Genomic DNA, 23,935 nt, shown 5'->3' with positions numbered 1-23,935 from the left:
ATTAATTTACAGTTTTTGATCCTTTACACAATTTGTTATGGTACAGTTTAAAAAACCAGGCTAGTTGGTTTCTCATCCTTAGCTCATCATGCAGTCATGTTAGATTACCTTCAGATTTTTGTTTTGGCTTTTTTACCTCCACTATAATTGGATGTTTTCAATAGACTGTACTCTTTGTTCACTTATATTTGGCAGTATATTGAAATACACTTGGCATTGTTAAAAAACATTCAACAATTATGATAATCTGACATACCATTTTGAAAGTTATATTGAATTTTCTCTCCTTATAGACATTAATTGCATATTTGAAGTGATGGATTTTGTTTCCTCAGAAGCGTGCTTCTGGATCACTTATTTATCATAATTTGAGAAAGTGGTATGATCTTATTTCTTCCATTTCGTAGATTTCCAAAAAAGCATACACAGTGCAAACAAATGTAAATTATGTGCCATCAACTGTTACAAAACCACCTACATGGAAACAGGGTGATTCTGTCCTGTTTTCTGCCCAGTAGTTAGTGCTTAAGAAACTCAGGTGGAATAGAGAAATGACTGAATTAATTCATACTTGAAATAATATACCCCATTTAGTATGATTATCAAGCTTTGCTATATGCCTGGGGAACCAAAGGGATGTGTTATTCAGCCTCTTCACCAGAGGAGCAGCATTTCCCTCTTATCTTTCTTCACATCCCAGTGCCATTTTACTACAAACCTCCCTGTCCCATCCCTTGACTCCCATTCATTTGCCACACTTTTGCAGTTAGAAATGTGTTGTGGGAGATAACAAATGAGTGACACTGGAAAGAACCACATCCATGCAACTTGATGTACACATTTCATCCAGAAAAGGCTGCATATCAGTGGTTGTATTCCTCATAGCTCTGGCTCCTTCAGAAGAAGGGGACACCGGGAAGCAATGTGTACGCTCCTGCACACTGCTTCTAAATGGTCCCCTTGTCTGCAGAACTGTGAATCATCCCTCACCATTGGGTGTGCATTTTATAGACACTCTTTAGTTGTGCATGAATGACAACTTAGATACTTACAGTACTCAAAAAAACTATGAATATTTTTATTATCTTTTTTTTAATGAAGTAGGATGAGGAAGCACTGTTGCAAAAATGACTGACCTCAAGAACTTTTTCATGCATGTGTTACTTCATGGAAAAGAGGTGAAGGATGCACTGAAATTTGCAGCCCCCCCCCTTCCAAATACAGATGGGAGCTTGACCTAAAACCCTCTTCTTAGAGGAAGCAGTTGCTTTGAGCCCTCAGAATTTCAAGAAGAGAGCTATTTGAGTGACTGTTGCTGTTACTTAAGTTAGTATCAGTATAGCACTATTTTCAGCCCTTAATAATTAAGTTTTGTTTGGCACTTCCATGTAACCACCATGTGGAGCAACATGTCACTGAAGCCTCTAGGCATTTAGAGGTGTAAGGAACGATGGAGTAGATACTCAAAATTTTCGTTATTACATCTCTCACCATATTTTTACAACCCCAATCCCAATCAAGGGCAGGTTATTTTGAAGAACTTCCTGCAACTTTCATTTAGCTTAAGGGTATAGCTATTTAGCATTTCAAATATCTGTGAAGCACAGAAAATGGCTGCTAGCAGCTAAATCTTGGAAAGCAGACTTCCAAGTAGGTTTTCTTTATTTAGATAGCTTACAGAAATGTTCAGCTACTTTCTGCAACCAAAAAAAAAAAAAAAGACAATGAACATTTATAGGTCTTTAAAAGCACATCATGTCACAAACCCCATGTTAACAGCTTCACTGGAAAGACACCTGCCATATTCAGTGACTTCTGTATTAGGAACTCTGTGAGCAGTCCTGAGATTCCTCACACTTTTAAGCAGGTGGCAGTGTAGGTTAGAGAGACATAGATTTTTCCTGCGACAGATAGAAATAGTTGCTTTCCAATTTCTCCATTTATCTTAACCCAAGGTAACAATATACAGCAGTGTTATTGGGTTCCTATCTAGATGGGAACAGGCACAGATTTTGAAAAGTATATCTTTGTTGATTCAAAACTATTCTATTATTTCCAGATGCAGCTTTATGAGCTTTATTTCTCAGAGCGAGACAGTGCAGTAAGAGACATAACACAACCTCTCTTCTTTAATATGTCAGTAGGAGGACCTATCTTCTGAAGAGGTTAGAGGATGCTACAGTGCAGTGATTCAGCACCAACCCTCAATGTTTACTGTTAAACACTGTCAGTTTTAATAAAAACAAATTCTGTGGCCTTTCTTCTGCTAGACCTTCGTTTATATTACTGACACAGACTCAGCAGGCAAGACAGTAACGGATTTAACCTATATTGTATGTTTGGACTGATTTTTCCAGTTATTTCAATCTTTGGTGCATAAGATGTTTTATTATTTAGCATTTGCACCTATGAATAGTAAGTAAAGTAGATTTTTTTTTTCCAGATATGTCCTACACTATTAAACTAAAATAAACAAAAAAAATGCAGCAACTGAGTTTCATTTAATGAACAGCAAGTGGCTTTGATCTCTTGCTAATGCGGGAGTAGAACATCTTTTCGGAAGTAATTTTTGAAGATGACTACAAACATGGTGAAAGTATCTGTCATGGAGTAGTAGGTTCTTTTACTTGGGAGGTAGAAGAAATGTGTGTGTGCAAATACTTCTGTGGAAGTGAAGCAGTGTTCAGGTGGACACACTCCCAGGCAGAAGAATACAGCTGGACCTAAAACTGAAGGAAGAATGGTAAGTTGTATATTTTGAGAGTGCAGGATGGGTAAAAAAGACAACTTTGCAGGCATTGGTTTCCAGATTGTTGAAACAAATTTAATTCTGATCTACACAAAATTTAGGATTTTCCAATTAGAAGCAACTGAACTGCTGAGGAAGCATCTCACTTCTTGTCAGGGTGTTGCAGAGTGCACAGAACCAGATGGTAAACAGTGGTGGGAGGGAGGGAAAGCACGGTGGAAGCAGAGGAAAAAGCATTTTATATTCCCTGAACATCATGAGATAGGAATCCTCAGCTGCCCATTTAAAACCATGTGACCAAAATGCTTGAAGGGTTGTAGTGTGTTCAGCAGTTTCCTCAGTCACCATATGTGCTTCAGAAGGGCAAGTTATTATCTTCCTCCTCTTTAACAATGTGACTCTGCAGTGACATCTTGGGTTTAACGGGAGAACCTGTAACTGAGCAATAGGAAGCATCGAGGGAAGGATATGGGACTGAGACTTCGGAGAATGGCAAAGCTGGGCCTCATCCCTGCTCCATCACTGGCCATCTGTGGGTCTTGTGTAATCACACTCCTGTTCCAACTCCCTGTGTCTAAAAAGAGAAGTATCTCTTTTCAACATGTTGGGGTATGGAGACTGAAACATCCCCTAGTAAGCTGCCTGCCATTATCTTCTTCTCTAAACCATGGAGAAGAGAAATAAAACCAACTGGAAATGGAAACTACACAATCTTGCCTCTTTGGTTTCTCCACAAACTCCCCACAGACTCCTCCTCACACTCCTCCTCCTCACACCCACTCGGGTCTTTACGGAGCAGCTCCTAAGAGAGGGGTCAGCTCCTGCCGCAGGGACATTCTTCCCTGCGGGAGCTCCTTCCTCCCTCCCCTCCCCAAGGAAGGGGAGATCTTCCTCTCCCCTTCTCCGCCTCACCACAGACACCTGGAAGAAGGCGGCACCTCTCTAAGGGGCGCGACGTGGCGCCCTGCGCGACCCTACGGACAGAGGAACAGCGCACACGGAAAGCCCTCACCTCCCGCCCCGACAAGCGACAACCCCCGCCCCGGCTCACGAACACACCGCGCAGATACACCCCCCCCCACGTCCCAGCGCAGCCGGAGACACCCCATCACACACAGCACCCTGCTCACACATATAACACGCACACTCACACCCGCACCAGGCACCCCCGGGCGCGCACACGCGGACACAGACGCACGCACTCGCCAACCTTCCCTCGCTCATCCCCCCGGCACCTACCATGCGCATGCGCAGGGGCGGGCGCGGAGCTGTCCGAGTGCTGAATTTCTAGCGCGGTGCGCCCCAGCCCGCCTCATTCCAGCACAGGCGACGGGGTTCCCCGCGGCCCCCGCCCGGTCCATCCCTCCCTCCCTTCATCCTTTCCTCTATCCCTTCCTTCCCCCCTCCCTGCCCCCTCCGACAGCGCCGACGCCTCCCTGCCCAAAGAGGGGAAAAGCAGACCGACCCAGTAGCCCCGCCACCAGTCATAAATACTTATTTTCAAAGCGAAAGGGGAATAAACGTACCGGCAACAGAACTGCTCTCAGAGCTATTCCCTTTTGCGTGATGCTCCTTGCATAGCTGGGTTTCCTCTTCCTTTCCTTTTTTTTTTTTTTCTTTCTTTCTTCTTCTTCTTTTTTTTTTTTTTTTATTTACTTTTGCTTCCCCCCCCCCTTTTTTTTTTAATTTCTGCTCCCCCCCTCTCCCCCCCCCCAGCAAGGTGGGGGAAAAATCAGGTCTGATGCTTTGTCTCTTTCGTGCTGGCTGCTGGAGATGAGCCTAGGCTTGACCTGATCATGAGTCCAAGGACTGGCACTTCTTTTTTACCCCCCCTTTGTAGAGATCCAGACCTTCTCTTCCTGATTGTCAAGAAAATTAAATTATTGCCAAATTTGGGAATCTAGGCAGCACCAGCTTACTTTTTCCCTGCATCTCTCTGGAATCGTTTCTGGGATATTTTCCAAATCATCACAGAAAGCAGGAGGAATGAACCGGCAGCTAGTGAAAATTTTGACAACCTTGTTTGCATTTTTCTTAGAGACAAACAACTTCAGGTAGGTGATACAACTCTGTGTGATGATATTTGCCAAAAGGTTGTGGAAATCATAACTATAAAGATACTATGTCACATTAACTAGTTTGTTTGCTGTATTTGAGAGTATTTCATGATAATTCTGTACAGGCTATCCTTTTTACACTTAGAGACTCGTTGCTTGGTAACAAACACAAAAAATAATAATCTCAAGTTTTTTGCATTTCTCTGATTCAAAGACATGTTTTTTCACTGAGTATCAATATAGCTTAAAAACATTTTCTTCAGTTTTTCTTTCAAAATGCAAATTCTCTTTTCCCACTGGAGGTCGTTTAGGAAGTTGCTTTGGTTCTCTTCTCTTCAAGCTTTGGAAATGATTACACCAGTTTTGTCGGGGATGTAGTTATTTGAAATTACAGAACCAGCCCTCTGATTTTGGGAAAACCCTGGATCAGACCAGTATTGTGCTCACTTAAAGTGCCAGCACATACAATTGTTGTTTTGACATTTTCTTAACATTTCATGAGCTTTTGCTTCAGCTATTGACTTTTTGCCATACAGAGCAAACAAGTCAGTCTTATTAACCAAAACAACATCTCAGCTGAGATTCATTATTATGCTGTATGTCTACATATACACATATAAAGTGGGTTTATATGAGTGATGAGTCATATATATACAGTGACAGAGTGAATCTGGGATTCCAATGCAACTCCTAGCTAGTGAGCTTTGAATGAAAATACATGTAATTCATACAGGAACACCCCAAATATGTGCACTGGATTAATTTTGCAGTTTTTACCTTAGGTGAATGGGTTTAGTATATAAGTGGATAATATTATGTATTAACAATTAAAGATATTTTGTAATGATACTATGTCACTGAGAAAAGCAAAAAGAAGCAACTGCCCCCGTAAATGGAACCTGAAAAAACGTGGGGAATCACACTGCAAGAATTTATTATCACCTTGCCTTTTAAAAGTTCCAGTGCTTCTGTAAAAGGATAAAGGGTTTGCTATTTGCTTCTCGTTTCAGATGCTCACATGTATGCCTTATTTTTTTAGACTTATGTATAGATGCATGAGAAACCCTCATGAAAGACTCCTGAAACTGAGTGGTTCCCTTTGGGCAAATATATAAATGGAGAGCTAAGAAGACACAGTCATAGAATTATTTTTAATATAGCTCAAAGATTATGTTGAAGCATAGATACAGTGAAATTGGTTATTTAAGAATCAGGTAATGCTTTATGATTAAATCTGTGCCTCTACACACCAAATATGACCATTTCATTCTAGTTTCTTTTTCCCTAGGGAACAGCCATGGGAAATCCAAAATTCTCTTTCCCTGCATAAATAATGTATTTGCAATATGTAATATGCTATGTACAAAGCGTTTAGCATGCATGATATGGTACCAGAAGTTTACTTTTGAATTCTGACAGCAGAGATGTGTTTCAAGAGCCTGCATATAAATATCAGCTGTTAATAATACTGACAGATTTTTTTTACTTGATGTTTACTGGTAAAAAAACCCTAAGATCAGATGTGACTGGCTCTGGAACCCTTTTTGCCGTGTTGGGGAAGACTCCAGACATTCACTAGCATGAGTTAAACCTTTGTTGGGTAGCATCTGTAAAAAATGGGGGTTTTGCATCTATCTCCTTCTCAACATTAACAAAATCAGTATTTTTCAGTGTTGCTTGGTGTGTGTTACCAGCTATTGTTTGCAAGTTTAAGACTACCTTAAACCAGTGTTAACATATACTTTTAACAGAATACATGTAATAAAAACAATGACATGAAGTAGGCTATCAAAGTCCCTGTAAGATTGCTTTAGACATAAAGATGAAGAGTAAATTGAAACTTTTGAAGTCTTAAAGCTGTAATGAATTTCTTTTTAAAGCTGAGGGTTGTTTGTTTCTTTGTTTCTGAGCAACAAATTGTTGCCCATGCATACTACTTTAAGCTCATTTGTATTTCTAGAATAAAGTTTTCAGATTAGAAATAGACTATATTGTTCTATAAAAACACTAATTGCTACATTAACTGGATTGAGACAATTTTATTAATGTTATAATTTCTCCTTTAGTTGAATACAATACAAGCTAAATATTAGCTAATGGTGGCTAATAATTTATTTAGGACGACTTTCTGTAAAGAATATGATTCAAGATCTGGAAAATCCCCCTCACAGACCCTGTCTCCTTCAGATTTTTTGGACAAATTGATGGGAAGGACATCAGGGTATGATGCTAGAATCAGACCAAATTTTAAAGGTAAGTTTTTTAAGACTTCCAATTAATCAATCAATTACATTTTGGGCAAATTATAGGTTTGAGGGGTTTACCTCTGGGTTCTAATTCTCTTTCCAATAACTTCAGTTTTCCAATGTGATAGTGGAGATCGGCTGATCCATGGGGAGGACTTGGATAGCAGTGTAGGTAATATGGGTCCAGAGCTTGAAAATCCTCTTTTCATATGATGATACTGTTTAGCTGCCAGAGGATGCTTCTGAAGATTCTGCTAATTCCATATAGCAAATAGAATTCCAGTTCCACACTAAAAACAATTGAGATAACTCGTTCCTGAAATTTTTAAGCCATGAAGACAATACCTCTGACACTTCCATGCTGAGCTGTTGTGTTCTTTACAGCAGTGTCTGAAGAAAAGGTCTATGCTTTCATTCAACTTGAAGAAAGTAAAACCTCCTTCTCCAAAGTAGGGAGATAGGACTCAAGGTATGCATACAGAAAATTTCATCCCGCGAATGCTGACTGAACAATAAAAACCAATTTCTTAGGATCCCTACAAAATAAGAAAATAATATTTTGGTTTTCACTTCCATAACTCCCCCTTTTTCTTCCAAAATTTGGGCTGAACTGTGGACAGTCACCACCATTCTAGCACAAAGGTGGTTGTGGACTGGAGACTTCTTTTGCAAACATTACTATTCACAGCAAGTTTTCCTTGCTGTAGTCTTATAAATCCCTATGGAAGTGAGCTCAGAATGAGTTATGGCTTTCAATGAAAGGAGTTGGGAGAGAAGTTTTCACTGCAAATATTTTAACATTTCTGGAAAGCCCTGTAATTCCATGAAACATAATTCCATGGCTCTTCTATGCCAATTTAAGGCTTAGAATGTGGTTTTACTTTGAAAACTTCTAAACAGCTTTCTTAATAAATCTGATGCCAACGTACATTTGCACTCTTATGTCGCAGCTTTGGCCACCAAAATGAATGTTTTCCTGTACTGAGCCATGTTAGCGTTGCTGTGAAAGTTGATAACAACTAGAAAAAACCCATCGTTTCTTAGTCAGTGAATGAACTGTTAGGAAAGAAGCTCGCATGTCAATTAGAAAAGTGTTTAATTAAATTTAGATCAAAGATTAGTTTCTTCTCTCTGTTCCACATGTGCAAATTACAAGATTTGGAACAAAGTGCCTGTTTTGACTGTTTGCTTATTGAGTTCCCAAACTAGAGTCCACGTTAGCTTGTAGTAAGTAAGCAAGCATTAGGCCCTCATATTCATTTTGTATATTTGCGTGAATATCAGTGAAGTTTTAGAGAATGCAAATAAAGGCAGAAATTCCCTGAATTGAACAAGGTAGCAATCATTAAAAACTTATTCCTGCCCTTTACATGACAAGGGCACTAAAACAAGACTTCCGGTTCATCTCTTGTAGCTCAGATTAAATCAAGAATAGTAGCAGTCCCTGTCCATAGGACGACTTAAAGACAGCACTTTATTGCTCCCCAGTATGTGCCCTAATCCATTTCACGAAAAACACAGGAGGAGGCAGATTCAAAGCTTTGCTCCCAGGATGTTCAAGCAGGTAGAGCAGGTATGGTGTGCACGATGTTGTGTGGTGCATGCTGAACTGTTTGACAGACACTGCTACTCTCCAAATCTCACAGTTTCTCTGTGTTCCCGAAGTGAAGCTGCTGCCTGATGACACCTATGAATCCTCAATGGCAAAGAATATGCTGTTTCTTATTTTTGCTTTTTTTTTTTTATTGTCATTTTCCGGAGTAGGATGGTACTTTGCAGCAGTGTGAAGTGACAAACACATCTTCAGTATTTTTTCCTAACTTCACATCTTTCAGCTCTAGCAGAAGTCTCAGTCTCCTGGTGAGAGGTCTGAAAGGTTTTCTTGTTCTTTGCTATGTTCCCTTGAAGGGTATTTTATATCTCAGAGTTCAGAACTAGAGAGTTAAGTCATGCAGTTTTGAACTTCACATCACCCATAAAAACCTTGTCAGATGATAACCATTTTTATTTAGTCAATATGATGCACACCCATGTTCTAGTTGCCCAAGTCTAGTTAACTTTTTAAAGGAATTGAAAATACTTATGGTTTTGTATTGCATATTTATTCTTTTTAAAGAATAAGAAGTACAGATGCAAAGAGGATAAAATAAATTCATCTTGCATGGAGTTAAGTATTATAAAGTTTTTTTGTACTGAGTTATTGTGACCATAATACAAATTATTTCAGTTTCTAACATTCATTAAACTCTTTGAGATCTTTTTGGGGATATAGGGTATTGTACAATACTGATATTCTAAATCATATAAATGGATGGATGTATGAAATGTGGAATGATTACCTAATTTAAAACACTTTTTTGTATTTTAAGGCAAGAACTTTTAAACACAAAAGAGCTCCACAGAAACAAAGGCTTAAACTAGGGATCTGCTATCTGGCTTTGCATGTAGTCTAGGGCTAATATTTATTTTCTACATTTCACAAAAGACGTGGATCAACACAGTTGTGCCATTGCTCATGCATTTGTCTAGCTTTTTCTGCTCTAGACCAGTTACATAGACTTCTCTGAGTCCATTGTAGGTGTTTAAAAGTGTCAGAAAAGTCTGACTTCATGGAAAGGCAACTAGGTAGAACCCATACCACTGATTATACAATAATGAAATATACTTTTATGACTAGTCTGAATTACTGGAAAACTACAGCTATTTGATTAATTTGTGGGCTAAAGGCTACACATTCTAAAAAGAGAGGAAAATGCTACTTACTAGAACAAGGTGTTTTATCCAGATAAAACATTTCATCATTAGTTATTGCTTTTCCCTAACTTGCTATTGCAAATCAGAAAATTCAGGAAGACAGTGGGAGAGCAACAGGTGAATATACAAATGTTCAAACATCAGCAACAATTTGGTTTTTGGGTTTTGTTGGTTTTTTTGTTGTTTGTTTTTTTTTTAATAGAAGTACTGTATACTGAAATATACTGAAAGATCCTTTCTTTTCTGTGTCTTTCTGTCTTATACAATCATTTGAAAGCAGAGGACTGGATTTCTGGTTCTTCACACACCAAGCAATCAGATACAAAATGACCAGTCACTGAGAGTGACTGTCCCCCTGATGAGCTGCCAGAGAGAAGTTCCAGAGTGACAGCTCTCAAAATTGCCTTTCTTTAATCATTGTGAGATACTTAATGCATATTTTTTCATCTTACACTTACCATTTATTGAATCTGAGTAGGCTAATTATTTGTGTAAGGACACAGAGGGGAATATTTTTAAATGTAAATATGAAGACTGCAATTTTATACTAGTTGAAGTCCCTGAGAGGCTTTCTGTTGACACCAAATATGCCCTTGTGGTCATATGAGCTGATTTGCTGTTTCTTCTTCAGTTATAACATCAGTTGAGCAAGATTTCTGTAAAACAATAAATTGTGAAACCTGTGTGATGTACTTTTTACCTGATTATTATCAATGTTATATTTTCTTAATGGTGGAAACCAACAGCAACAGATCAGAGTGATGTCTTTTAATTTCTCCACTCCTCAAGAAAACCAGAAATAGTCGTGTAAGGCACCTGTGCTATAAAACTAGCCAGGAATGTGCTTTCTCAGTGGTAGAAACCAGGGATGGTGAAGTGGTATCTCAGATTAGTGTATATTCAGTTCAGGCTCCCTCAAGAGCACTGTGTGTAATGCCATGATACAAGAGATCAATCTGCAACTTAATCACAACATGAGATGTGGGGCTGATGGAAAGTCAGTTTGAATTTAAAATTTCCTAGCAGGTGTTGACCTTCAAAGGTTACTAAATTATTTTCACTTTTTAACACCTTCATCTTATAAACCCACTTAAAATCTAAGCATAAGCTAGAAATTATCAGATAGAGAAAACTATTTCTCTATAGGCACTACTACATTCTTTATGCAGAATACTTTGTGTAGTAGACTGGCTGTCATGCAGTGAGTGGAGAGAAGTCGAGTTTGTCACCAAAAGCTCAAGAAGCTTATTATCTTTCGTATGAAAAAAGTTTGCAATGAAGATGATAGTGATTTTCTTCTGTATTGAATTTTCATTTTATGTTTTAAGTGCATTCTTTCCCATTAAGTCATTTGCTAAAGTGTATTCTGATTTTTATGAAATTACCTGGAGGTGTGTAGCAACAGTGCCCATTAATGTTACTCTTATCACTGAATGGTGCAATGCAGTGTGAATTAACTTGCTCAAAAGCTGCTGTTTCTGAACTCAGACAAGACTTGTTAGAAGGTTGCAGTTTGGGGGTGTAGTGGCTGTAGTTGTAAAAGATTAGTCTGTGATTAGAACAGTGTAATGTCATTTTCATACTGAGTCACGGGGTTTATATCTGAATAATAAACACATGGACTAAGTAATTTACTGAAAATTAGCTTGACAACTGTTACAGGAAATGGCTTATACACTTTAATACCTTAACTCCTTGGCAGCAAGGGTCAATTTTTCCCATATGTTCAAGCCTATTGCTTACTTATTTGGCCTCTGAGTTGACCAGTAATGAAATGTTTAAAAAAGCATGAATAGAAACCACTGAATGACATTTAAGGGTGAAATCAATGGCATCAGGCTTAATCAATAAAAACAACTTCTATGTACATGATAAGAAGAGGAACTGTCCACAGAAGCTGACCTTAATCTAGATGTGATACTTCACAATAAAGCCCATCAGAAAAACAATCTGTAAAACATACAGAAGTTGAAAAGCATACCAAAGATAGGCTGTGGGGCTGCAGTGATCCATTCTCCAGTGGTTATTAACCTTCCTAAAGCCAGACTTCAGTTGCTAACAACTCCTGGCCATGAAGTCAAATGCAGGGTGTATCCTGTACTGGGCTATTTTCCACACAGTTCAAAGGCTCAAAGGACCATATCCAATGGAGACTCAAATCCAATTCAGGCATGATGGCATGTAGTAAGGAAGAGCATGTTATTGGTGCATTCTCATTGTAGGGCATGGGCTAAAGGTTCATTGCAGGAGAAGGGAGGCTACCTGGATGGTTTTTGGATGTGGCCAGGCCATTGCACGCTCTAAATATAGGTTGATTGGAATGTGCAATCATCCATTATTTGGGAGGTGTGCTTCTGGTTTACTTTTTGCCTTGAAACACATCTACAACTTTACACTGTTTTCACATGAAGCTGTGTATGCACATCTCACTACACAGTTAGATGCTCCATGAGGATCCTTCCCAACAAGAGATTGGGTTTGTTTGGTTTTATTTTATTTTTCTTCAACTGCAAAGATGTAGCTAAGGAAATGATGTTCAGCCCCTGCCTTAGGTATGGACTTTTTCATGTAGAAACCTTTTCACCTCAATTATGCAAGGATCCTTTTAACTGTTTTTCTTTTAGAACTGCTCATAAAGAGGGCTGTGGAACTTGTCCTTCTCCCTCTCTTTCTTTAATTTCATGTTCTTTCCCAGAACATGAGTAGGCTGGGGGAATTGCATGGCTAGTTAGGTTGTGTCTAGACTTCTAGACAAATGGGACTAGACAGCAAGATGAAGCAACCCCCCTGATTATCTACACTGCTTATCTGTTTGCTTATTTCCTGGATCCCTTTCTGAGCTTCCTGCAGCCAGCTCCCTCCAAAGCAAGTCAGAAAGGCTGTGAGCACGTAGCACTGTAAGTCACAAGATAACCAATGCTTTTTGGCATCCAAGCTGAGGAACTGTCCTGGTCTTCTTTTGTATTTAAAAGGTTAGCCACAGTGATCTTTATCGTATTGGTGTGTTGTCTTTCTTGCAGAACGAATGATTTAATTAAGAGATATCAATGATTTGGCTGTTGTCACAGAATACTGCTGTGCTGCTGCATAAACTGTCAAGGGAATTTATGAAAAACAAATGTCAAGGCAGAGCCAAAGACCTTTGATATCAAAGCAAGAGACAGTATTGTTTTTATCATGTTCTAATTTAATTGAGGGTGTTTTATCACATCCGGTGTTGTGTTTAGATTTAAATTTTGTATACAGCTGAAGTCAATGCCCTTGGGTCACTCATTAAGCATCTTGTGTTTTGGAAAACATGCAATTTAAATATAGAATATTTACATGTACATTCAATTTTCTATAAATGTACACATATTTAAACTGCAAATCTATTACATATGGTGATACAGTAACTAGGAATATGTATACATAAAAGAGAAATATGCAGGTTTATTAAGCAGATTCTTTTTTTTTTTCTCCCTCTGGAAATACGAATATGAATCTCTGATTAAGGCAATAGAAAATGTATGTTTGATGGTTCAACTTCAAAATATTCATTTCATAGTCTTTCACAGAAATGAGTGATTTTAACAGTCTGCAAAGAAGAGCTCCCCTAAATGATGCAGACAGGGCAGTACAGGGTCTGACACAGCTCTGAGATTAAAAGTGCACAATGTCTGGCATAAATAGTGATCTGCCAATATTACAAACCCCAAGTCCATAATTAAAATTCAAAATTTACAGAAATATAAAGGCACTGATTCTGGACAGAAAAGTGCCATTCACCAACTATTCAGTTACTTAGAAGAGATAAATTAGAGCAGCCTAGTGGCTTATCTGAACTGTGCCAGCTACCAGTAATCGTCAAGTATTGCAAGAACATGAAGACACATTGATTGTTCCTTATCCCTCAGCTACATGGCAGCAGCTGGGAAGGATGGGAGCATAAAGGCTTCATGAACCAATAAAAGATGGAAGCTTTTAAAACTGGACATAGACTGAATATAAATCCACAAATAAACAAACAACCCCTCCTGGAAATTACCAACCTACCTACTCTGTAACACTGGCAGTGCGTACTGTTTTTCCTCAGATTCTCTTGGTTCTTCTCCTGAGTGTGCCCAGAATTGCTGCAGGCTGCCTCACTTCGCACCCACATCCTTCCTAAGCCAAATCCAGGCTGTCTGATTGAAACCAGACGATCTTAAGGTCTTTTCCAACCCTAACTATTCTATGATTCTATGATTTTATGATCCTATGATGAGGCACTGTTCCACCTCCATTTCCCTATATGGAACAGGTATCTCAGACCCTGCTTTATATTTATTCTGCAGGAAAGGGATTCCTCTCAGGTTGGATCAGTGAGCATTTAAAAATCCCACAAACACAAAACAGTGTCTATGGCTGGCCTGCCTTTACAATATACAGAAGATTTTGGATCCAGTTTCCCCTCAGCTTGAAGGATTCTCTACCTGATCCAAAGGACTATACATGATTCTGAGCGGCCCATTTTGCAGCATTTTTATTAATGGAATAAATGTTATTCTGTTTTCCAGGAAACCCACAGCCTAGGAGCTGCAAGTTTGCATCCCTTCAATCTGAGGCAGGTGTACAAGTCTTAGAAAGGACTCTTTCTACGTGAAATGTCTTGTTATTGGCTGCAAAACTGGCTGTATTTTAGAAGGAAAGACTGATGTTCTTGGCTGATTTTTCAAAGTAAGGTTGTATGTTTTGAGTTGGTGGAAAATGGTCTGAGTAGTGGATTCTGAATGAGGTGCCTCAACCTTGCTGAGAAGCAAGGTTTCAGAAGGGCTCTCAAAGAGCCTATTGCAAATTATTTGCTCTCTGTGAGTGGTACCCCACTGTGCTAAAGCATTTCCTATGCCCGTGGACTATATAGGGCCCTTAGGGTTCCTCCTGTGGTGGTACACGTCAAAGTATCATCAGACACAACTCCTACCTGTCATGGGACAGAGATTCTTTTGACTATAGCCAACAGTGGGCTGCTCAGGAAAGAACAGTAGCAGTATGATATTCCTCTCCAAAAGCTGATAACCCCTACCTGGGTGTTTCTGGACCTCCAAAGCCCAGGGCTGCATGGAAGCAGCTGTGCACATCTGTGACTGAATTGTGGGTGCTTTGCCTTAAAGAATAGTAACCGATACTAAATTGATGCATACTGCATGGACAAACTTAGTCTTTCTCCATCCCAAGAACACCACTATGAGTTATCTCCTTTGCTTTTGTACTTGGGAAATATAACTGAGAAGAGGTTAAATGCTTTCCTTAAACCAGCATAGTTAGTCAGGGAAAAGCTAGGATTAAAATTTAGCAGATCAATACCCATTATGTTAGGCTGCCTCTAATGACTATATTCCCAGTGTGTGCTGTCTATGTCTTTGTCTTAGGCTATAAAACTGTCTTATCAGGATTAATCTTTCTTTTTTTGCTGTTTACTATGTCTAACAAGGAAATAGTCCTAAATAAAATATAAAATAACAGTAACACATTGACCAGAATGCTGCTATAAATTCTCACACTGCAATTTAAAGCAGTTGTTGAAAAGATGAGGGCAAATTACATGCATGGGGCCAAATCAGGAGCATACGTAAAAACTCCTTCTTTGCTATAGCTGAACGTAGCCTTTTGGCTGTGCATAAACACATGCACATACTCTCCCCCATGCCAAACTAAAATGAAGATGTGGCCACTCTGCATGAGAGTTTCAGAATGCAGCAATTTTCCCTTCAAGACAGTGATATCCCATCAGATGGAGAAGTCTGAGGCGTTAAAAGCCTTTGGTCAGTCTGGTTATAGGAGTCATCCTAAAAATAAACATCTGAGAAAAATTTGCAGCTCTTTGGCTCTATACTTCTGAGAATAATTTTGCAGCTCTTTGGCTCCATACCCCTGAGAATTTTGGTTTTGTCACACTTCTGTGGTGTGTTTTGTGTGAGGTAAAGCATGCATGATCTGCTAAAAACAGATTCTAACCTTTTTTTAAATAAAACTAAACAGTTTACTTGTCAAAATTAAAAAATAATTAGGGACAGATTCAATTCAAGCCAGTAAGCTCGTCAGTCTCATTTGGATGACTTTGTAGAAGACTCCTACTCAGCAGAACTATTGGTGGTAGAAATCAGAAAAAGACCAGATGCCCTGACCCTGCAACACACTTAATGTCAGCAGAGCTTTGAGCCTATGTGAAAGTCATTTGATGCTTCTCACAGCAATGCAGTGAACATCCTGCATCATAGAGCTGGTTTGGTATTGATAAAAAAGCAAGGTAACCAGTTTATAAAATGCTTATTTTCTAGGCTGGTGAAGAGTTCTCATTGCTTCTTCTATTCCAGACGTTTTATATATAGGAAGAACGGATGACTGAAAAAAATCCTGGGGAAAGTCACCCAAGAAGTACCTTAAGGATGTCTTGCAGTCGCAAGACAGATCCTTTTTGGTGTTCAGGGTATGGGAGACCATAAAGGAAGTTCCAAAGGAAGGGGGGATATGTGAATGGGAGGGACAGGAGGCTGTGAGAAACATGCAACAGATCAGATGATAGGAGCGTTGAAGCTGAGAGTCCTCTCTCCTGGGAGGAATTCATTTCAAAGTAATCTTCTGCACAGATTGTATGGAAATTAGTTGAACTATAAGGAGGCAAAAAATGGAAAAGTTTTGAAAATAAAAAGAAAATTTTATTTTATTAGTGCTAGATGTGGTGGGATCTGTACGTCTCTGACCAGTTGCAGATTTCCATCTATACCAGCTCCTGATCGTTTCTATTGCCATTTGTCCCTAGGCCTGAGCTACCTCATTTGTCTAAATCCCATCATTTATCTGTGTCTCATATATCATTTGGTGTATATTTCTCTAGTAGCCATAAAGCAATGTCTGCTCATAATTTTAGTCACCCAAACTGCTCTTTTTCTTGAAGTCCTGTGTAGGCCTTCAAACAGTTAAAGCAACAATCATTATGGAGACATTAAAGGAAAAGCTGACAAAACTATGAAATACGTGAATATCTGAGGCTCAAAGGAACAAAAAAAAAAAGGAGTTAAAATTGATTCTGAGACTTTTCTGTGGACATGTTTTTGAGACTGTACCTATTGATGTTTATAACTCAGCTTTCATTAATTTCTGCAGCGCAAGATCAGAATCACAGAGAAAAAGAAATGTTTAGAAAAAAAGCAAAATAGTTCTAATTGGCTTTGGCTTTTTACAAATAAACGTTTTGAGGTATGCTGAGCAGAATGCAGCTGTTCATTCTGACTGAAAATAGAAACCTAGACTGATTCACGTCATTTCAATATCATTGTTAATACTTCTTTTTTTCACTAAGTGGATCTTCTCTCCTGCCTTTTCTTTGCAGTGAATGTTTTTTATCTTGTGGTTCCATGCAGTATCTTAGATGAGTTGGCTATACTGACTTTGTAAAACATTATTAAAAGTAAGATTACTTAGGAGGAGTTTCACTGACCCTACACTAGAGTGCCAATTTCATGACTAGACATGTAATACATCTTTTATTTAACCACATTTGGGAGTGTCTCAGGCCTCTGCACACATGCAGTTCACATGCCAATCAGCAGTGAAGAGCTCTCTCTTCATTAGTGCAAAGCAATCAAGCAGTTTCTCAGAATAAGGTGCCAGGAGAATCTCTGATACTTGCTCCCAGTGGCGCTGAGACCCTCTGCCTTTCCATTTGCTCACTTCAGTGAGCACTGTTCTGTGATAAGAACAGAAGTAGGTGCCTGTATTTTTTCATGTCATAAGAAAAGCAACCAATTCAATTTCCCTAAATACAACCCATTGCTCTATTGCACTGGAGGAAGGAAGACTTCAGAAGGACATGCCTTGCAGTGATGTGCTTGTCATGACTTGGAATGGAAAGACTTGAAAGAAGAGTGGAGGGCTCAGAGATACAAAAATAGTTTGATGGACATAGGAAGAGTTAAAGCACTTATTTGAGTATTTTCAAAATTGACAGAAGTACTAATCAACTTTGCATTGTGGGCTTGTAGTTCCAACAGGAAGTTTCCGGACGTAAGTTTTGTGATTCACTGGTTTTTAGATTTACTCCCACAGACTAATTTGCACATGGAAGGCTTTAGCTCTGGGACTGGCTGCACTCAGTCACAAGTATGACTGAAGCTTGTGTAGAAATATCTGAGTTAGCTTTCAAGTAATTTGCTCAGAGGTGCTCCGTGCCACACTGAGATGATAAAGAGCTCAGCACAAGCTATAATGCCTGAGGTTAATGGCCTCCAGTGAATTCCAGCCTGCCATGACTACATCAGTAGCAGCCCTCAAACTACCTACCGAAAGCCAGCTCCAGCGCAATTGTACAATTCATTGTGACTGCTATATATATCCAATGGCTATATACTCTTTGTAGACTAGCTCAGGTTAGCTGGGTAAATCAGGAGCATGTCAACTGTTTAAAGGGTTTTTCATTCTGCAGTAAAATAAAATAGTGCCTGAAAATTGTTCTTGTGCACTCTCTATTAGATAACCTATGTGAAAATATCCCACTGAACCCCAGAGCTTACGTAATATATGTTTCTGTTATCAGCCTCAGCAGAAAGACTCAGGGAAGAATGAACGTAGCATAGACTATCCTGTAATGCCAACTGCAGAACCGAAGAGGTTTTGTAGTGTGAGACTTACCTTCCTCTTCCAGAGCTGGGTGTGTGGACAAAGGCATTCACTGAATGTGAAGCTTGCCAATCCAACAATTTTCACAAGTGCTTTAAAAGCACCAAAAAAACGCATCTTAGCAGGGATTCTTCTTTCATGAAAAGTTGATAGGATTTTACTGGCATGACTCCCATTACATTCAGCAATAGTCCGACAGCTGAAACTCACCTACCACTTCTGAAATTGATTACTCACTGTTTGACCTCAGACTATGTCAATGTATATATATTGATGGCTTTAGCGGTACTTACTCCAGAGAAATTTCCTTTCTGTGACTCATACTGTAATCACCTGGATCTGACAATCACTGGAGTATTTGTCTTGTGAGGCCTTAATGGTATTTTGCTGAAGAAGAGCTTTCAGTTTTGGAATGTCGTATGCCCTTTTTATATCCAGGTCGCATCATAAGGCCATGGTTTTGGTCAGATGTTTTCTCAAGTTAAACAAGTGAAGGGAAGCAGCTTAAATCTTGATGTAAGAGAAGAGTTCTCTTTATGCCAATTTGTTTATTTGTATTTGTGTGTGTGCCTGCGTGTGCGCGTCTGGAAATAAGCACCTGAAATTAGGGAAAAAATGTACTTTCCTCTGTCTGTAATACATGCCAGCAGATTCTATTCAGTCCTGCCTCTATCTCTCAGCTGCTTTGGGTAGGGCATGTTGTGTCTCCTCCAGTCCATAAACATAATTGTCACAAGTGATATTGCTCACATATATTCTTCAGATACTTGGTAGTATTTGGGCTCAGTGATATCAGTGGGACAAAGTCCTAAAGACAATTTAGACACCTAAATGTCTCTGCAGCTCTTGCTCTGGCTCTGTAAGTGCCTTTGTGGTTCCTAGTCTTATTCTTTTGATCATAAATGTGTATTGATGTCACAGAATATGATTCTGAGTCTCAGTAAACACCCAAAACTGTTGCCACATTCCCATCAGGAGATATGACATTCTAGGCAAACTAAGTTACTATATATGACAGGTGAACTTTCAGAGGATGTTGGTTTTGACTTGGTGAAGCAGAACAATAATTTTCTTATTTGATTTTTCAAGTAAATTGCAGCAATGCAAAGTGCCACTCAATTACTGTATTTCACAGGTTCCTGAAATCTGTGCCCTTCTCGAGGTTTCTTTGGCATTTGGAGTTTTCTCCTTTTTTTTTTTTTTGGTTTTGTTTAGTATGTACAATTGTCATCAATGAATAATAAAAATGAGACAAGCATAATAATTCCTGGGGTATGTTTGGTTTGTGGCGAGCACTTTCAAAGAAGAAGGAATTCTCAGCTTACTGGTCATGATTATACTTGGGGAGCCAGGGCGAGTGCATACTCTACAGGAATCCCACTGAAAGACAACCTCATAAATGAAAGGTATTACTCTCCAACAAGAAATGTCACCTTGATTTTTAAGCCTTAGGATAACTATGTTTTCCTAGTGTCATTAATTTTGACTCCTGTGACTGATTCCTTTCCTGTTCACATTCTAATGAGATGATTTTGCTTAAATGAAGGAAAACATTGTTTTTTCCCAAGGGCAGAACAATAAGGAAAGAGAGAAGGCTTACCTAGGCACTTGCAACAAAGACTACCTATGGTCTACCTCCTGTTTTCTTATTAGAAGCTCAAGCTTGTTAAATCATGTGATTTTTCTCGTCAGGGTTAGACTACGCATTATATGGATCCTTGAAAACAAGTGTGCAAACTGAACTGTTTCTGGAGTAGCTGCAGGATCCCCGTGGCTCAGAGGAACTTTTCTAGTGCATCAAAGCTACCTTTCTCTCGTTGGCCCAATATCCATGGGCCCTGACCACAAGGTTGGCTGAACTGCCTTTGGTAGCACTTCTGCAGTCCTTACCCTGCCTGACACTCTGAGCAGGGAGGAAGCCAGACAAGCCACTTGCTTTTGTCTAATGACCATGACCATGTGAGGTGTCCCAGCAGTATTTCAGCCTTGCTGTTTGACTTACAGAGATGTACCTGGAGGGCCATGAAGAGATGCATTGGCAAGCTTTTGAAGTTGTAATTCAGGCACCTGCAGAACTGCGGCTGAAAAAGCAGAGCCCTCCATAGGAGTTAGCTCTGTTTCAGGTCTCAAGAAGACTGTGCTGGATGCAGAAGCTGTTCAGTTGGTTGAGGAGAAATGGTTGCTAAACCCACAGCTGCCTTCAGAACTGACAATTAAGAAACCATCTCCAACAAGCTCTGCTACCCTTCCCTGCTGCCCTTGGATCTGTGTTACCAGTGTCCATATCAGCAAGTGGGTCTTTGTCCTACTCTCACCCGTATTTGATCACCTCCCTTGTTTGATCTCAGACATGAAATACCTGCTCCACAGATGAAGGGATGTTCTGTCCCTGGTGGGTTTACTGCCTCCTCACTTTGCCCCTTGGTCCTGCTTCTGAGTATCTGCTCTATCCCCACACCTAAATGGGATTGATTTTAGTATTTTCAAACAGTCGTGATGCTTATCTTGCTCTCTGTGATAAGGAGAGTGTCGTGGTTTGAGCCCAGCCGGTAACTCAGAACCACACAGCCGCTTGCTCACTCCCCCCCCGCTTCTTCCTCCCCCCGCTCCCGGAGGGATGAGGAGGAGAATGGGAAGAATGTAACTCCCACGGGTTGAGATAAGAGCAGTCCCGCAACTAAGGTATAATACAAAACCACTACTGCTACCACCAATGATAATAACAATTAGTGAAATAACAAGGGGAGAGGATACAATTGCTCACCACCCGCCGACCGATACCCAGCCCGACCCGAGCAGTGATCTGGCCTTCCGGGTAACTCCCCCTGGTTTATATACTGGGCATGACGTGCTGTGGTATGGAATACCCCTTTGGCTAGTTTGGGTCAGATGTCCTGTCTCTGCTTCTGCCCGGCTTCCCCTCCTCCCTGGCAAAGCATGAGACTGAGAAAGTCCTTGGTTGGAATAAACATTACTTAGCAACAACTAAAAACATCAGTGTTATCAGCGTTGTTTCCAGGCTGAAAGTTAAAAAACACAGCACTGCACCAGCTACTAAGAAGGAGAAAAATGACTGCTATAGCTGAACCCAGGACAGAGAGAAAGGCAGTTCAGCTCGCCTCTCTCCCTGTGTACGCACTGAGATGGTGGGAAAAACCTCTTTCCATTTGTACAATTTGCACATGGGCCAAAGTCAGAAGGTAGATCAAAATCTACTGCGTATAAAGACATAAGATTTTTCACAGGTCTGTAAACATCTTGCCAAAATTTTCACTGCCATTCCATGAGGTGGTTCTGCCTCATTATCTCTCATTTTTGCTTCCGCATCTCTCTGGTTTGCCCACAGTTCTCTGTGTGTATGTGTACTGTATTTTAGCTTGCCTTACAAAATCCCTTAATAATAGACAATATAAAAGAAAATTGTCAAGTGCACAGGTATCATTTTAAATCTCTTGTATGATTATAATATTCCCACTAATGATATTTTATCTATATGGCTGAAATTAATGTGAAGAGAAAAAGTCTGCTAGGTGCAGCTTGGAAGCTGTACACCAAAAAGGCAGTTAGGATGGATGTGTGAATAAGGATATGATTAGTTGCAGTTAGGATGATCTCCAGGGCAAGAGTGCAAGTAAGTCTACTCAAGAACACACCAAATGAAGGAAGCTTTAGGGCTGTATGTTATCAAGACTGGAGAATACTCAGCAAAAGCTGCAGTTAGCAGCTGGATGGGGCTCAGCGTACATCTTTCAGCACTCATCAGTCAACATGGGGATTCACCCATGCAGTGGGATGCATTCACCCCCTCTGGCAACTGACAAGGAAAGGATTCACTCTGTAGCCAGACAACCAGACAAGGTCACAGACACCTTTGGTACAGGAGCTATGAGGCAATATGCCACAGTAAATTCAGAGAAATATTTGGTACAGTCAGGTTTCTCATGGGTAGGGTGAGCAGATGAGTGCTGAGGACTTTCTGTAAGTGCCAAGTGCCCTGAAGTCACAGAAGGTGCGTTACACATCAAAATGTCAGAGTTTTTCCAGCGGGCAGTGTATTGGAGAGTCACTCAACTGGCAGCAGTTGCAGGGGGATGGGAGTGCAGGGAACAGAAACAGTATCTTAGCTGTTTGTCAGAATACCAGAGATCTGCTACTATCTGGTGACTTTGAGCATTAGTTACCTGTTTAGGGCTTGGTTTATTGTGTTGTTTTTTGTATTGTTTTGGTTTTTTTTCCTGGCTCCTTTCAAGAAACAGACATTTTCCTTGTGACTCGAAAATCACTTTGATTATCTCAATGTGCCTGAAATGCAGCTGGACTGTTACCCTGTTGCATTGGAGGTGGCAAAAGGAAAACAAGTGAGGGAAAAGGAATTTCATTATAAAGCATACTTTGCTTAATTTTTTAGAGGAAATGACAACTCTTTTTAGATTTTAGGCAATAAAGACAAATTAAATGTTTCCTTTGCCTTTGAAGAGTTTTAGATTGTGTTCTCAAACCTCTGCTATATTTCATAGATATTTAGTGCTTTCATTTTGAATGAATTATTAGATCAGAAAAATCTTATAGGGTGGAGTGTATATCCTTAAGATGTACAAGACCTATACACCCCTTTCCCACTGAAATATCAACAGTAAAAAAAACTCAAAAGATCAATACAAAAGAATAAAAACATACCAAACTTCAGTGCTCAGTTAGTTATCTTTTTCTTATCTACTTCATTTGGCTCATGTTTCTTACGCACATTTAGAGATCCCATCACCAGCAGGTTGACTTTAACAGAAAGTTGGACTTCTAGCTTAAAAACTGTGATTTATGTGATCAAATGTTAGATTTTAAGATACTCTAATAAATATCTTCAGTTCTCATTTAGTTGTAAATCTTGCATTACATTTTTTATGTTTATAAACAAATATAAATTATCAGAAAAAAACCTGAATTGATGATATCTCACTAACAAAACTCTTTCCAGGAAACTTTGAAGATGAAGAGAAGGTGACCAGTTTTGCTGGCAAAAAATGAAGTTTATAGAATCGCAGAATCATAATCATAGAATAGTTTGGGTTGGAAGGGACCTTTAAAGATCATCTAATCCAAACCCCCTGCAGCGAGTAGGGACACCTTCAACCATATCAGGCTGCTCAGAGCCCAGTCCAACCTCACCTTGAATGTTTCCAGGGCTGTGAGAACAAGTTGTATCCAACTTAAAGATGTTGTGAGGGACCGTGTCAAAGGCCTTACAGACATGCACAGAGACAACATCCGTAGCTCTACCCTTCTCCACTGATGTAGTCACTCTGTCACAGGAGGCCACTAGGTTGGTCAGGCAGGACTTGCCTTTGTTGAGGTCATGCTGCCTGTCTCAAATCCCTGTCCTCCATGGGCCTTAGCATAGCTTCTGTTCTAGGATCTGTTCCATGATCTTCCAGGCACAGAGTTGAGGCTGACAGGTTAGTAGTTCCCAGGGTCCTCATTTCTACATTTCTTTGTAC

General features: G+C 39.7%; 1 protein-coding gene across 5 annotated transcripts in view; it reads left to right on the top strand.

The window, feature by feature from the left end:
- The first annotated feature begins 4,011 nt into the window (after positions 1 to 4,011).
- The window catches only part of GLRA2 (glycine receptor alpha 2), a 126,932-nt gene continuing 107,008 nt past the window's right edge, over positions 4,012 to 23,935 (top strand). For 3 of the 5 annotated variants that reach the window (XM_030477226.1, XM_030477228.1, XM_030477224.1), the window contains exons 1-2: positions 4,012 to 4,803; positions 6,926 to 7,059. In XM_030477226.1, coding sequence (XP_030333086.1) covers positions 7,030 to 7,059 — 30 coding nt within the window. In that variant the 5' untranslated portion in view covers positions 4,012 to 4,803; positions 6,926 to 7,029. The remainder of the gene's footprint in view (positions 4,804 to 6,925; positions 7,060 to 23,935) is intronic. The other 2 variants (XM_030477227.1, XM_030477225.1) reach the window with 1 other exon arrangement.

The sequence above is a fragment of the Strigops habroptila genome, chromosome 2, assembly GCF_004027225.2.
Source record: "Strigops habroptila isolate Jane chromosome 2, bStrHab1.2.pri, whole genome shotgun sequence".
NCBI lineage: Eukaryota > Metazoa > Chordata > Aves > Psittaciformes > Psittacidae > Strigops > Strigops habroptila.
Note: the sequence above shows the minus strand (reverse complement) of the source record. Positions and strands in the feature narration are given on the sequence as shown.